Consider the following 14,948-nt stretch of genomic DNA (forward strand, 5'->3'; position numbering starts at 1 on the left):
AGGGAAAATGTTATTTCCCAAATTTCTATGAAAAAATATCTTAATTACGCTCGAATCTCGTATTATGAAAAGTACGAACTAATTTATGAAATAATATAAATTACACGCTTACGAACACACTTACAGGTCTTGCAAACGTTTCGTTTCTCTGAATGCGTCGGGATGTATGTATTCGATGTAATTGTTCTCCAGATCTCTAAAAAGTAATTAAAACTCGAATATAAATATGTCGGAATCATCGAAAACATAGATCTAACGGATCAAAGTAATACACGGCAAATGCCACACTTACAAGACCTGAAGTCTAGGTAATCCGATGAACGCGTCGCTGGAGATACTCTGCAGATTATTATTGGATAAAAGTAAATCGTGCAACATACTCAAACCTTTAAAGGCATCGTCGGGTAGCGCGGAAATCATATTACTAGCTAAATCCCTAAAAGAAGAAGGAATTTACATCGTTTATAACGTGTCTTTTTAATACGTTCGATTTTCGCGTATATATATTATTATATATATCGGTATGTATTACATTACATACTTACAAAACGCGAAGTTCATTGCAGTCTCGTAAATTTGGTATCTCCGTTAAATGATTGGATTTCATGTTACTAAAATCAGAGATATAGAATGTACATAAGAAACATGTATCACAAAAGATAATCATTGTCAAAAGGCAAACGATAACGGATAGATAAAATTAATACTTGATCTTTAACATTATAAAATTCCAATTCTTTGATATACAATAAGTTTTTCTATTTTTTTTTATTCTACAATAATATTAATTTTTTTATTTACTTATATATTACTACTATCTCTGAAAAATAACTTTTTAACAAGTATTAAACTTACAGACTTTTGAGTTTCGGGCATTGCCGGCACAGATTAAAAGGGACTTCCTTCAACTGGGAACGATCCAATCTCAATATTTCCAAAGATGTTACTCCATTTAGGTTGGGAAAGAGCCGCAATTCCTTCGCATTTGATAATATCCTATAATTAATAAAAAAAACGCGTGGCATTATCCTCCGACGCGGCATAATCTCTCTCGCAACTGTCGCGTGGAATTTTCGTAAACACGGATAAAAAAGAAATACACATAAATTACTTACAACTTACGAAGTTTGCCAAGATTTTGGAAGGTCTCATCGTGTATCTCCTTAATCGGATTTCCGCGTAAATCGAGCGATACCAAATCACTAGCACGGCCCAACGCATCTCCCGTGAGTTGTTCTATTCTATTGTTCGAAATAGATCTGTGAAAATACGCGAGAGATTCGTGAAAGCTTACGTCGCACTCGAAATGAGCAAATAGACGGAAAATTATTTCAATGAGAGGCAATAGTGAAGATTAAGATTTTATGTGGATAAGACTCTTACAATTCTTTGAGACCAGGTAAATTTACAGCACCAGGCGGTATACTTGTCAAATAATTCTCATCGAGTTCCCTGAGAAAGAATAAGACAAATGCGAAAAATATTACGGATAATAAAATAGATATACACACAGAAAAATACATACTATATACAAATAAATATTACTTGTTTCAAGTATTTCATAAGTTCATATATCCGCAAATCTATTATAAGTTCATCATAAGCATCAAATTTATTCAAAATATATTTTGAATCCTAATAAATTTAATACTTCAATCAAGAATATTAAATTATATAATTGAAAGAAATACATTAAATTTTTCTGATCTAATAAATTTTCTTACATTAAATTAACCATATCTGACTTTTCTTCGATAAAATTTTATAATATTCTTCAAAAGAAAATATTTACTCTTTCTGAGTACATGATAATGAGTATTTCTAAAATTTGTGAAATAAAGTCTATTTTAAGACTATTATTAAGAAAATATTCTTTGTTAAAGATAACTGTTACTTAAAAGAAGTAAAGTAAACTGAGTAATCATTTTACTTAGCAGTAGAATAATATTTTTCTGTGTGTACGATCTTATTTTTCTCAGATACTTACAGTACAGAAAGGCTCGCCAAATTTATGAATGCGTCGTTATGAATGGTTTGCAAGTGATTACGTCGAAGAAATCTAAAAGTAATGATACATGTGAATATCACAAAAGAAAAACTGCATATATTATCATATATAAATATATATAAATATATATATATAATTATATATACAAGAAATATATCTATTTTAAATTTATAATTTTTTTTTTCGTGCGTCCGGAGATCTCATTAACGTATAATAAATACACATACTTACAAAATTTCGAGATTGGGAAATCGATGGAAAGCATGTATTGGAATGTCCGTTATATTATTGTTGGTTAGATCACTGAAACAGTTATACGAGAAGCAATTTTATAAGATCGCATATTACACAAAAAAAGTTAGGAGTTTTTGTAGCTAAAGTATGAGGGAACCAAGCATTTCTTATACGTTTCCGACAATGTATTTATGGTGTTTCTAACATTAGAGAAAATATAGATTCGCATAACTTTTTCTCTTTATATCTGTGCAAGATTTGCGGAGAGCAAAATACGTAAAAATGATGTTAACCGGCGAAGGATCATCTCGCGCGGGGCGATACCTTCTAAAAATAATTCTTTTACGAAAGATGACTACGAGAGAGATCACTGCATCCGAGGCTGATTGTGCTCACGCGAGTGTAAGCGAAAACACAGAGGATGATCTTATGGTTAATATAATTCTTATCCTTCCGCATTTCTTAATATGGAGATTTTAATAGAGATCTTCAGTGAATAACTGAGATTTATGTAACAAGGACTCTCCGGCAATCGAGCTTGCGATTTAAATAAATGTTCTCGACTTATATCTCATTGAATCCTCTCTCTAAAATATATATATATCGCGCCAGAAATATATTTTATCTTTTCTCAACAATGTATCGTGCGAAAATCAGAGTCCGGACTCATCGATGAAATAATCACGTCATTTTGACCGATAATATCGAAACGAGCGACATGTAGAGATCAACGTGAAACATCAGTTAAGAATGGCAGGGAGCTTTTACGGGCATAACGTGGGCGATAAAAAAAGTAGGACACTGTTGAGGAAACTAGCGAATCGCTTTTACGCTCGTGTCGCGTGAGCGCGAATCGAGAGGAACGGACCGAGGGGCTGGAATCTAGCATAGATTTTTATGGGTCCTTCGACCTTGCTTCATTCGGGATGGATCGATGTCTACTTATATTCGTTCAGCGAACGGGACGCGAACAAGCATTTTGTAATAATAAAAGGAGGAAAGTTTATGTTATTGTAGCGAAAAATGTCTAGTTGCATCAGCGACGAGATGAGTAATTAATTGAAAGAATGAGAGAAACGAAAACGTTGTTCCTAACGAAAACGGATTTTTGAATAGTTTTTATGTTATCATTTAATATAGCGAAATATAGAAGGAAAACCGCTTGGAAATCCGTGATGTATTTACGTAAGATTATTGTCGCAAGTGGCCAGCGAGTGCATTTGCCCGACACGACAACCTTGTTCGCACGCAATCGCCATCAAGGGACTTAACGTGACTCTTACTATTATGATATATATATAATGTTTTCTTATTTATATCTTGTGTCCGTAATAAAAATTGTGTTAGTCATTTTTTTCAAAATTATATTTGAGATGTTTAATATTTTTAAACATTGTCGAATATTCAACTCAAATTTTGATAGAAAAAGAGAGAAAGATGCTCCACGATGCAATTCTTGTCTCTTGTAAATTGAGCGCACAGTATTTTTCCTCTCATTCATTCATCTTAAAATAGAAAAAACACGGGCAGAGAGCACAGTGTCTTCTTACGATACTTTCGCGCGCTCGTTCCTTTTTTTTTTTTTTTTTGAAGCTCCAATGGAACTTTCTCGACGTACGAACATTGGATTCTAATTACGCTTTCGGAAACCGTGATTCCCCTTACGGGCGCAGGCCTTTGAAAACTTTCGACGCTTCATGTTCAAGGACGGCTTGAAATTTACCAGTCTTTGTACTCCCCAAGAGGTATCCCCATGCCTATACAATACTTGTAACTCAATCTTGAATATATCTTGTTCGACCTGCTATAAGATTTAAATCATTACTTCAAAATGTGACGGAGTACGTTGCCGCGGAAAAAATATCTTCTAGAAAAAAAAGAGATTAATTTTGCAAAGCTTTCAATGATAGTACGACGAGAAAGCACAGACATTCAAGAATAATACTGATAAAATTTCAACTTTTTTTTTTATATCGTTTCGCAGATAAAGTGAATCATGTGTTCGGGAATGGAATTACTTTCACAATAGACATCACGCGCCGCATCGCATCGGCGTGAACGTGAGAAGAATGATGAGAAGCCACGGCGCACCTTCCGTATTCTTACAATATTAACGAAAGAACGTTATACGGGGCGCGAACCACGTATAAAGGAATCTATTAATAAATTATTATCGATATTATAATGATGAATTATATACAAACAATCCGGAAGAAGTTCTCGGTATCGCGCGTTTCTCGATAATTAATTAAATTTAAGGGAACAAATGCATCACCTCGCTTTAAGAGAAACAATTATCGTATCCGTATATGTCTGAAACGTTAAAAAATATAAGAACAAAAGACACAGGGAGGAAAGACTGAGGGGAAGTGACACAAAAACGACCGCGATGTGTTACGTCCATTTATATCTTTTTTTTTTTTTCTCTGTTTTTCCCATAAAGGGACTAACAATAAGAGCGGTCGAGCTCGAAATATCGTCGGGGTGTTATTTCTCAAAAGAAGGAAGGTGGCGAATTAGATCGATTTGGAATTTTCGCAAGTTTTTCGGTAAAGCATAGAGGAACAAAATGTGGCACGCGCTCTTTTATAGCGGCGGAAAATAAAATCGCGAACGATATATTCTGCGAAAAGCGGAGCGCGCGGACTCTGGCATAAATTCCGCCTGTTCCCCTCTTTGTGATCCTAAATCACGATCCATATAATATCGACTGTCATTACGTTTGGTATGTAGGTCACATCGTGCGATGTACGTTACTTCTTTTATTTTACCTATCGCTGAATCGAAAGTACCCGTATATATAACTTTCGTGTATAATATAAGAATAAATGTGGCGAAAACACAACGATAAAAATCGGAGAAGATATCTATGGCGGAGAAGAGGAACAAGAAAATACGCCTCGAAGATACGCGTGCATAGTTAATTATATGTTTGAAAAAAAATCGCTGTTCTCTTTCGCGTATATCTCGCGCAGCTTTCTTATTGCGAAATGCGCTACTTATAAATGTAAGTGTAATTAAAATCAGGATATATATATATATATATATATATATATATAAGAGAGAGAGATTTTTCAGAGAGATATATAGATAACAACTTAGAAAAAGTACCTCAAGAGGTTTGCTTTCGTGGAACCATTGGAAGGAGGCTGTCGGATATGATTCCACTCGTGTTTCCATAATAACAACTTCTCCTTCTGCAACGAGTTGAGGTTGATATATATATATAAGAGGGAAAGATTTTTCAGAGAGATACATAGATGCGAGACGGGCCCGCAAGGCCCGCGGCTAGAATCGTATGTAGGACGCGCGAGATGTCAACTGTCTATTTATCATTTATCCTCTCTAAATGCATTTACAGAAACGGATTTAAAAAAGGCAACGATTTTATGCGTAAAATGATGCATAGTCCAATATACGTGACTATGGATGTTTTTATTCTCGAGAATAAATTTCAATAATATAACCAATGGAATATAATCAATGGCAAATGAGAGATTCACGAATATATACTTATTATTTTAACAAAAAAATCTCTCGATGCATCATTTTACGAAATTGTAAGGAAATAATACAAAAGGATGGTCCATTTTCGCGAATATCTATCAATGTGCGGATCACGCGCAGGATCATTATTGACACTTCTGCCTCCGTGCCGCGAAAAGCTTCAGATCCGATCAGCTGTAGATTTTCCACTCTCGCGCTCCAATCTCGGCGTTTGCCGAGATTGATTCTCGGAAGGTCTCACGGGTATATATACTACTCACATCTTTGTGACATTAACGGGGACAGCGATGACTCGTGACAGACCGACGTTGTAAATCGGTTCAACGGAGAGTAAATCGGCGCCGCGACACAACAGCTCCCGCCCGTCGGCGGTGACGTTACACGCTGGGGTTACCGCGTCCGCAGTACCGCTCCGGCAGCAGCGAATCCGCCAGAGAAAGAGGATGATGATCGCCGAGATGACCGCTCTCCCGCTCCGGCGAGGCCGCGTGCACATGCCGGCCGATCCTGATGTGTTGCGGGCGCGCGTAATTCAGCTCTCGCACAGCTCTCGTTTCCCCCGGGGTTCGCCGCGCCCAGGACGGATAGTCATCTCACCATTCCTCTCCTTGCGCCACGTACGTCGCCCGCGTACGTCGTCCACGTCCGGGCGCGCGTGCACGCGCGCGACCATCAACCCCATAAGGAGTCGCCGCCGCCGCCGTCGCTGCTCGAGGGTGAACGGGGACGAGGTGGATATCGCACACTCGAGGACAGTTTCCGAACTCTAGTTGCGAGAGAATCCCGATCTTCAGTTCCAGGAAAGGATCCTACCACTCGTACCGCGGCACATTCACCGACTGATCCGATATCATCCAAGCGCGCAGCCTAACTACATAGCGGGTTCCGTATACATATGTATACATCGTACACATCCCCACTCACACCCCCACCATCCCCCCGACACCCACCCTGGACCACTCGAGTGACTTTCTCGACTCGATCCTGCCCGCGCGTGTGATGCCGCTTCCCTGCGACAGAATTCGCTACCTCCTTAACAGCAGCGAAAGCTGATTCAGCGAAGAGCTTCTTCGCCCAGATCCAAACGGATATCGTGAAGATGAAATTGCATATTGCCTCTCGTTGTACGTAGTACCGAGAGTCGCAATCGATACTCCTTGACGTTGTACATACCGCTCCGCGCATTTTGCTCCATCGTGTTTCACATTTCTTTCCTCGGACATTTTAATTCCGATTGTTCAATCGCGAAACTTCTAAATATTTAATTATAGCATTCATATAAAAGCAGACTTAAATCAGCGAAAATATATTTTTAATAATCTAATGTTATAATGACGGATATAATACTTACATATAATGGCTGATTACATCGTTGAATTATGCATATATTTGAAATAAAGCGTCTCATCAATCGTCTCGGAATATTAGATCGATCACATATTAATCGCCCCTTTATTATTTTTGTCACAGAGGGATAATGATTTGTTTTCTTTAGTTTTCTAGCTGTAAGAGTTACGTTTTTTAAAATTCAATATGAATTTTCTATTAACATGCAGAAAAGGCAGAAATAATACAAATTCGGTTTTAATTGGCAGTGCGATTATACGAATAAAAGTATACACGTATATGAATGTTTTTTCAATACTACCAATCTGGCAATCCATCAAAACACATCAAGTAATAAATGCGTAATAAATCGTTCCGTTTTCTTCTACTATTTTCCATTGTATGAGAAATTAAATCGTCAACGAGATACTATTAATACAAACGGCCGATCTTATCGAGTTAAGCAAATTGAAAAAAACTTGTTGCCTCGTTAGATGTTTTCATTATCAGTAGCAAAATAGTGATTTGATTAAAGATTAAAACGTTCGTGTTTGTTATCTTTGAAACAGCTAAAGTAGAAGATATGTATATCTTTTATACATATAATAAAACAGTGACTATAGATAAGTTAAGATCATAAATTGTGCTGTAGATTTCAAGATTACATGAATTATTTAGAGATGATACTTACGTCAACTTTTTTCATATAGATAATATTGTATAAATTATATATATAAACTATCATAAACTTGATAAAAATATGTATGTGATTAAATTATAAAATAATTAATATATTTGACTTTGATATTAAAAGTGTATAAATATATATTAAAAATTGAAAAAACTTTGCAATAAATAATGATATCGTATCAAATTTTTATTACATTACAGCGCAATTTAGAGTTTCAGCATTTTCAATATTGTAGATTAAATATATGTATATTTTAATTAAATTTTACTTTAATTATTTAAATTATTTAAATTCTATGCTAATATGTAGAAATGTATGTGTGGATGGTAAAAGATATATAAGTTGTTGATGATATGTTATTATTTATAGGTTTACCTGTAAGTTTTTTTAAACTGTAACGGCAATAGTATACATTTATTTGCGCTTTAGCTCACACAAAATATACATAATACTTATATTTTTCCTTTTCACAGAAATTGTATACGAACTCAAGTTTATTAAAAATTCTTTACTGACTTTTCGTGGTATCGAAAAACTATGCTGCTCTGTTTAAATCAAATAATCTCAAAATAAAAATAAAATATGTAGCACTTCGTCGGTGGTTGAAGACGATCAGCCATGATGAAATTTTCAAGTGGGCTCGATAGGTCCGAAGATAATTGAAGATCATGACATTAGCGATCGAAGATAATTACGTGAATTTATATTCTTTACCGATAATGAAAAAATCTACTTATCTACAGTAGATCACAACGAATTTTTCCACAGTCAGGCTAATTTTGTAAAGTCGGCCTTCTTTAGTATACACATATATCTCGTCAGTGCCAAGATCTGACATCTGACAAGTGATGATGTCTTCATTTAAATTGCGATGCCAGAGACGACGCTAATCGAAATCTTTCATTGTTTAATGAGAATATATGAACGAAATATCGTAGCAAAATGAAAACCGCTTTGATGGTAGCCGAAAAACCCTCTTTGGCAGCATCCCTCGCAAATATATTGAGCAATGGACGATGTAGCACCAGGAAAGGTGGGTTGATACAAATCAAATTATTTTCTCTCTTTCATACTTCCTTTTTTTTATGAATATTATTTCTAGGATTGAACGGATCTTGTTCCGTCCACGAATGGGTGGGACAATTCAAATCTGAGACGGTGAATTATAAAATGACCTCTGTATGTGGACACGTCATGACATTGGATTTTATTGGGAAATACAACAATTGGGACAAAGTGGATCCGGTAAAATTAGATATATTATATTTTTCAATTCTTGTTATTGTGCATCTAATGATAACTGGATATTTTTTAATACTTTCAGGCAGAATTATTCTCATGTTCAACTGAGAAAAAAGAAGCAGTACCTAAACTAAAAGTACCATATTTCCTGGCAAAGGAAGGAACGCATTGTGATTATTTAATATTATGGCTAGATTGTGACAAGGAAGGTGAAAATATTTGTTTTGAAGTTATAAATGCGGTACAGCAAGGAATGCATAGGAAATTACACATAAATGCAAGTTGCTTAAATATTATCTATTTTAATATTAAAGCTTTTCAATTTTCTCTTAGATCTTTTTTATTTGAACAAAGTCTCACAATTTTATCTTTTATAGGATATATGGCGAGCACGATTTTCCGCTATCACAGAAAAGGATATAAAATCTGCTTTGGCAAATCTGATCAAACCCAATGAAAATGAGGCGAAAAGCGTCGATGCGCGTCAGGAGTTGGATTTGCGAATAGGTTGTGCATTTACACGATATCAAACTAAATTTTTTCAAGTGAGTTTTTATATAAATGTTTTTGCGTTTTTACATTGTGCTAATAAAATATTGCAATATATGTTATTACACGTTTTTAGGGCAAATATGGAGATTTGGATGTATCTCTTATTTCTTACGGCCCATGCCAAACACCAACATTAGGATTTTGTGTTCAAAGGCATGATGAAATCCAAACTTTCAAACCAGATCCATATTGGGTTTTACAAGTATATAATGATATATATATATATATATATATACTTTAAAAAACATACTTTGTATTAATAATAATATAATATAATTTTTTCATATTATTTTTAGGTAAATATTAAGTCTTCCGATGGTCAGGACATTGTATTAAATTGGAGTCGTGTACGTTCTTTTGACAAAGAGGTTGCAAACATGTTTCTAAGTCACGTTAAAGAACATGATCGCGCAACGTGAGTTGTACTTTATACATTCTTAAAATCTTAGTATAAATTAAAAAGATTATAAAATATTCAAAATGAAATCTTGTATAGTGTAGTGAGTATACAAAGTACGGAGAAATCAAAATCGCGACCTATAGCTTTAAATACAGTGGAGTTGATGCGAACTGCAAGTTCTGGATTAGGAATGGGTCCACAACACGCAATGCAAATTGCAGAAAGACTTTACACTCAAGGATACATAAGTTATCCGCGAACAGAAACGACATCGTATCCTGAGAATTTTGATTTGCTGTAAGATATAGCTTGTAGAATCGATAATCAATCGTTATTCTACACATATACATGAGGCGATTTGCTTTTAATATAATTTTATTTTTTTCAAGTTCAACATTGAAACAACAGCAAAATAGCCCGGATTGGGGCGAGGAAGTTCGTAAAATAATAGCGGCCGGTATTAACAGACCAAAGAAAGGTCATGATGCAGGCGATCATCCCCCTATAACACCCATGAAACATGCAACGAGAAACGAACTCGATGGCGATTCATGGAGATTATACGATTACATAACGCGACATTTCATTGCTACGGTATGCTTAAGTCAAAGTATTTGTGAAACTTTGAGATAGAATAGTAACTTATAAACATACTTTCTCTCTCTGTTTCTACAGCTGGCGCGAGATTGTAAATATATGAGCACTACAATAAAATTCGAGATAGGCATAGAAACATTTACAACAACTGGTCATAGTTTGCTAAGTCCTGGATACACAAGTATTCTTACTTGGCAAGCACTTGGCAATAGCGACACTCTGCCAAAGTTTACGCTCGATGAAAAAGTAAACATACAAGAGGTAAGAAATATCTTTATCATGTACTTGTATTAATTTCTCTGTTTACGGTTATTAAAAAGAGAATATTGTAACTTATGATAGAGCGCCTCTTTTTACTATTACAGGCAAAATTAGTCGAATGTTATACACAACCACCAGATTATTTAACAGAAGCGGAATTGATATCTCTCATGGAAAAACATGGCATCGGAACGGATGCTTCAATTCCTGTACATATAAATAATATTTGTATTAGAAACTATGTCACTGTCGCAGCAGGTAGAAAATTAGTGCCCACTTCTCTTGGGATCGTTTTGGTTCACGGATATCAGAAGGTATCATTGATTTCGATTTGTGATACTGATAATAATACATTTCTATAAGATATATATTCGCTTCTCGTTAGATAGATCCTGAATTAGTTTTGCCCACAATGAGAACTGCAGTGGAAGAGCAATTGAATCTAATAGCATTAGGTCGCGCTGATTTTCATGCTGTTTTACAACATACTGTGGAAATATTTAAACAAAAGTTTCATTATTTTGTGCAAAGCATAGAAGCTATGGATCAGTTGTTTGAAGTCTCATTCTCTCCATTGTCGGCATCCGGCAAAGCACACTCCAGGTATATACAACAATAATCACGACAAGAACCGTATTACATGTTCTTTTTTTTTTTAATTTATATAAATTTACATATTTACATCTTTTAATTGTCTATATATATCACAGATGCGGTAAATGTCGTCGATATATGAAATATATACAAACTAAACCATCCAGGATGCATTGCGCACATTGTAACGAAACTTATAATTTACCTCAAAATGGAAACATACGAATATATAAAGAATTAAAATGCCCATTGGATGATTTTGAATTGCTTTCATGGTCGACCGGAGCGCGAGGGAAAAGTTATACATTTTGCCCATACTGTTACAACAATCCACCGTTCAGGTACCCCATTAATCTCAAATAATCGAATGTAAAAAAATCTATCTAAAAAGAGAACTGAGAATCCTTTTTCTATCTTTTTTAGGGATATGAAAAAAGGAATGAGCGGTTGCAATTCATGCACACATCCGACGTGTCCACACGGTATGAATTCGAATGGCTTGTCCAGCTGTTTAGAATGCGATCTAGGTATCCTCGTGCTCGATCCTTCGGCCGCGCCCAAGTGGAAATTGGGATGTAACCGTTGCGACGTTATTATCCATCTATTCGAGAACGCACACAAAGTGACAGTCGATACTGACACGTGCGACTGCGGCGCGCAATTAGTAACCGTCGAATACAAACAGGTAATAATAGAATCTTGCGTCATAGATTGCTCGTAAGTGAATTAGATCATGATTGCAACGCAACAAAAGAGATAGCGATATTTAACAAATTATATTTTCTTTCTAAAATAGAAAGGGCAAACGTGTTTCTTAATAACATATCTATGTCTATTAAAAAATAATAGCGACTTTTGTTAAGTAGCTCTATTGTTTTCATTCAGACGGATACTATTACTTATGATGCAGATTGATTGAAGCAGTCTATGCTTCCTATATCTTCTATGTATAACGCGGTGGAATCGTCGACAGAAACCCCGCTCTTTTATATGCTCTATTGTATTTTTTTCTTCTTATTTCAGGATAAGAGTAAACTACCTAACGAGGCGACCGAAATGTCCGGTTGTGTATTTTGTACACCAGTCTTCGCCGCGCTGGTAGAAAAGCATCGTGCGGTAGCTTCGAAACCAGTCGTCACGCGTGGTCGAGGTCACGCCAAGAGTCGTAATCGAGGCAAACCAAAACCGCCGAAGGATAAAATGGCACAATTAGCAGCGTATTTTGTATAATGAATCATTGAGCCTGGGGCGCATACAACTGGATGCCATTTGTACATGTATCACGTCATTTGTTTCGAATAAATCCCTGTCGTCTTTACTTCGCGATATTTTATAATGATGGCTATATTCTCATTGCCTCTCATTAAAGATATGACGGTACTTATGCATGAATATTTTGCGTTTTTTAAGCCCGATTTAAATCAAGCGAACGATCACGGATGAATATCAGTAAAGAAGCTAGTTATTTAATTAATAATTTTATATAAATTCGATAATCATTTGCGATCGTCTATGCTCTCCCTCGTTCGCTTACTCTAGATCTGGCTTTATCAAATTATTCTAAAAAAACTTGATCATTCGATGGAACGCTCTGACAAAATTCTAACCTGTCATTAAATATTATTAGACTCCTGACAATTCTTTGCATGAGAGATTACTTTATTTTAGAATATTAGCTACAACAAATTTGGAACGATTCGAGAATGATTCATCGACTCATAATTTGAAATTTATCGAAGAACGATATTGCGATTCTCGAAACATTCGAGGCAATTTTTCTTTTTAGTTATTGCGATTTGCGATATCGAGAGAACATTACACATGGCGAATCTCTAACGGTTTGTTACAGCTCTCGTGTCACGACTCGCATATTATTCTCGCATTATATATATTTATAATGGGGTTGTGTAATGTTGAATGTGTAGAAAGAATAGCGCAATATCTCGATGTTCCTTCAAAAAGGCTAGAGATTTCTAATAAAAATGTGAGCATTATTATTTATTTAATCAGCGTCTGAAGCGTGATAACTTTGCTCCCCATGTATGTTTGTAAAAGTTAATTAAATTGTTAATTTTTCATGAAAGAAAATGTTCCCTCGCAGGATGACAAATTAAAAATAACGATAAAAAATTAACAAATTTTTCTGAAATTAATTGATACATTAAGACACATATGATTATTGTTTCAGATAATACTTGTTCCAGAATGTGAAAAAAATTCGACACCCATTCAAGGGTTCAGTACTATTATACAAGCACTAGTTGCAAGTTCAAAATGTTCCAATATGCTCTCTAGCGAAAAGGAAGTGCAGGCTCTAACGCAACAATGGTTAGAATATGTTGCAGTATGCGTCAATCAAGCTGATCTTCCTGTTAATGCCAAGAGAGTATTCAATGTAATGTCATGATACTTGTCTATACTTAAAGTAGACAGAAAATCGAATATCGATGTCCTTTGATTGTAGGAACTAAATACAGTATTGAAAGATGTACCCTATATAACTGGTACAGAGAAGACCATTGCAGATGTCACACTGTATTACGTCTTATATTCTATAATGGTAACAATCAATTTATATAATGCTTTGTTTTTTACAAATTCTAAACAATGATTTGTATAATATTCATATCTTATTTCTTCACAGAAAGGATTAAGTCAACAAGAAAAAGCTCAATATATCCATGTATCAAGATGGTTCGACAATATTCAACAGGAAGAAAAATTAAGACAGGATTTAGATCTAATATCTTTTCATTTATTGCACATATTTTTGTAATATAAGTCGAAATTCGAAAAAAGATAAATGTTTGACTTTTTTTAACTTAAATTTTGATAAAAATAATGGTTTGATGTTCTTTTATTTGAAAACAAAAGTTTGAAAAATAAAAATCGTCACATGATAAGAATTGTTGCTAGTATAAGAAAACTTTTAATAAGTAAAAGTTAGGGAATCTTTCATACTGATGGACTACAATCTTGTGAGCAGGCATTGTGATAGAAAAAGCATACAAAATTTAATATGAACTATTTACCATATATCTACATCAGTCAGTGACTTTAATAATCATATGCGTGTTGTGTCTGAGTATGTATGGGCTAGTGGATACATTATTTAATATTTATTTAGATTTTAATTTTTTCATATGTTCAAAGTTCTTCAGCGCTTAATTATTCTTTTTATATTATTGAGTAACAATTTTATTTCTTAAATCTTTATTTTTATGTAAAAAGATAGCATATGAATGTATTTTTTTAAACAAAATTTAAACAAAGCTGGTTTAAAACAATTTATCATTAAAGTTGGTTTGAGAGAGAGGCTTCTCTCTGATAATACTGTTCAGTACTTTCAATATTAAAAATGTGAAGATATGTAGCTATTCCAAGGATAATAAACATGAACATTTTCAAATTATTTTATTACCGACAGTAAACATTAAACCGTTGATAATGTCGGCGTTCTGCAATTATTTCCGAACTATCGATAACATCGACAATGTCGCGCATAAATCTATCCCGATGTCGTTCCTCGATGAACA

The 14,948-nt window shown here is 34.7% G+C and overlaps 3 protein-coding genes across 3 annotated transcripts in view; 2 read left to right on the top strand and 1 right to left on the bottom strand.

Annotated features, from left to right (window-relative positions):
* LOC115246103 (lutropin-choriogonadotropic hormone receptor-like) overlaps positions 1-7,797 on the bottom strand; it is a 10,711-nt gene extending 2,914 nt beyond the window's left edge. Inside the window, 11 exon segments of the mRNA XM_029824713.1 lie at positions 2-25; positions 125-196; positions 293-436; positions 546-611; positions 856-996; positions 1,116-1,259; positions 1,384-1,452; positions 1,988-2,059; positions 2,240-2,311; positions 6,010-6,256; positions 6,700-7,797. Coding sequence (XP_029680573.1) covers positions 2-25; positions 125-196; positions 293-436; positions 546-611; positions 856-996; positions 1,116-1,259; positions 1,384-1,452; positions 1,988-2,059; positions 2,240-2,311; positions 6,010-6,256; positions 6,700-6,934 — 1,286 coding nt within the window. The 5' untranslated portion in view covers positions 6,935-7,797.
* A 765-nt stretch (positions 7,798-8,562) lies between these two features.
* Positions 8,563-12,751, top strand: LOC115245963 (DNA topoisomerase 3-beta-1). Its single transcript, XM_029824499.1, has 14 exons — positions 8,563-8,799; positions 8,869-9,011; positions 9,091-9,285; positions 9,386-9,553; positions 9,634-9,762; positions 9,857-9,975; positions 10,057-10,257; positions 10,350-10,554; positions 10,636-10,818; positions 10,923-11,132; positions 11,204-11,421; positions 11,529-11,753; positions 11,836-12,097; positions 12,436-12,751. The coding sequence occupies exons 1-14, from the start codon at positions 8,709-8,711 to the stop codon at positions 12,640-12,642; spliced, it is 2,556 nt and encodes an 851-aa protein (XP_029680359.1). The 5' UTR covers positions 8,563-8,708; the 3' UTR covers positions 12,643-12,751.
* A 442-nt stretch (positions 12,752-13,193) lies between these two features.
* LOC115245966 (eukaryotic translation elongation factor 1 epsilon-1) lies at positions 13,194-14,821 on the top strand. Its single transcript, XM_029824502.1, has 4 exons — positions 13,194-13,396; positions 13,601-13,807; positions 13,877-13,972; positions 14,057-14,821. The coding sequence occupies exons 1-4, from the start codon at positions 13,310-13,312 to the stop codon at positions 14,186-14,188; spliced, it is 522 nt and encodes a 173-aa protein (XP_029680362.1). The 5' UTR covers positions 13,194-13,309; the 3' UTR covers positions 14,189-14,821.
* Positions 14,822-14,948: the final 127 nt, after the last annotated feature.

The sequence above is a fragment of the Formica exsecta genome, unplaced genomic scaffold (assembly GCF_003651465.1).
Source record: "Formica exsecta isolate Colony F162 unplaced genomic scaffold, ASM365146v1 scaffold138, whole genome shotgun sequence".
In the NCBI taxonomy this organism is placed as follows: domain Eukaryota; kingdom Metazoa; phylum Arthropoda; class Insecta; order Hymenoptera; family Formicidae; genus Formica; species Formica exsecta.

What these genes read in the sequence shown, in the direction of transcription:
- LOC115245963 (XM_029824499.1), top strand. Translation starts at nt 8,709, where the DNA reads ATGAAAACCGCTTTGATGGTAGCCGAAAAACCCTCTTTGGCAGCATCC. An exon ending in TGGTTCACGGATATCAGAAG is followed by an intron (nt 11,133 to 11,203) that starts GTATCATTGATT and finishes GCTTCTCGTTAG; the next exon opens with ATAGATCCTGAATTAGTTTT. An exon ending in TAACCGTCGAATACAAACAG is followed by an intron (nt 12,098 to 12,435) that starts GTAATAATAGAA and finishes TTCTTATTTCAG; the next exon opens with GATAAGAGTAAACTACCTAA.
- LOC115245966 (XM_029824502.1), top strand. Translation starts at nt 13,310, where the DNA reads ATGGGGTTGTGTAATGTTGAATGTGTAGAAAGAATAGCGCAATATCTC. An exon ending in ATGCCAAGAGAGTATTCAAT is followed by an intron (nt 13,808 to 13,876) that starts GTAATGTCATGA and finishes CTTTGATTGTAG; the next exon opens with GAACTAAATACAGTATTGAA. An exon ending in ACGTCTTATATTCTATAATG is followed by an intron (nt 13,973 to 14,056) that starts GTAACAATCAAT and finishes ATTTCTTCACAG; the next exon opens with AAAGGATTAAGTCAACAAGA.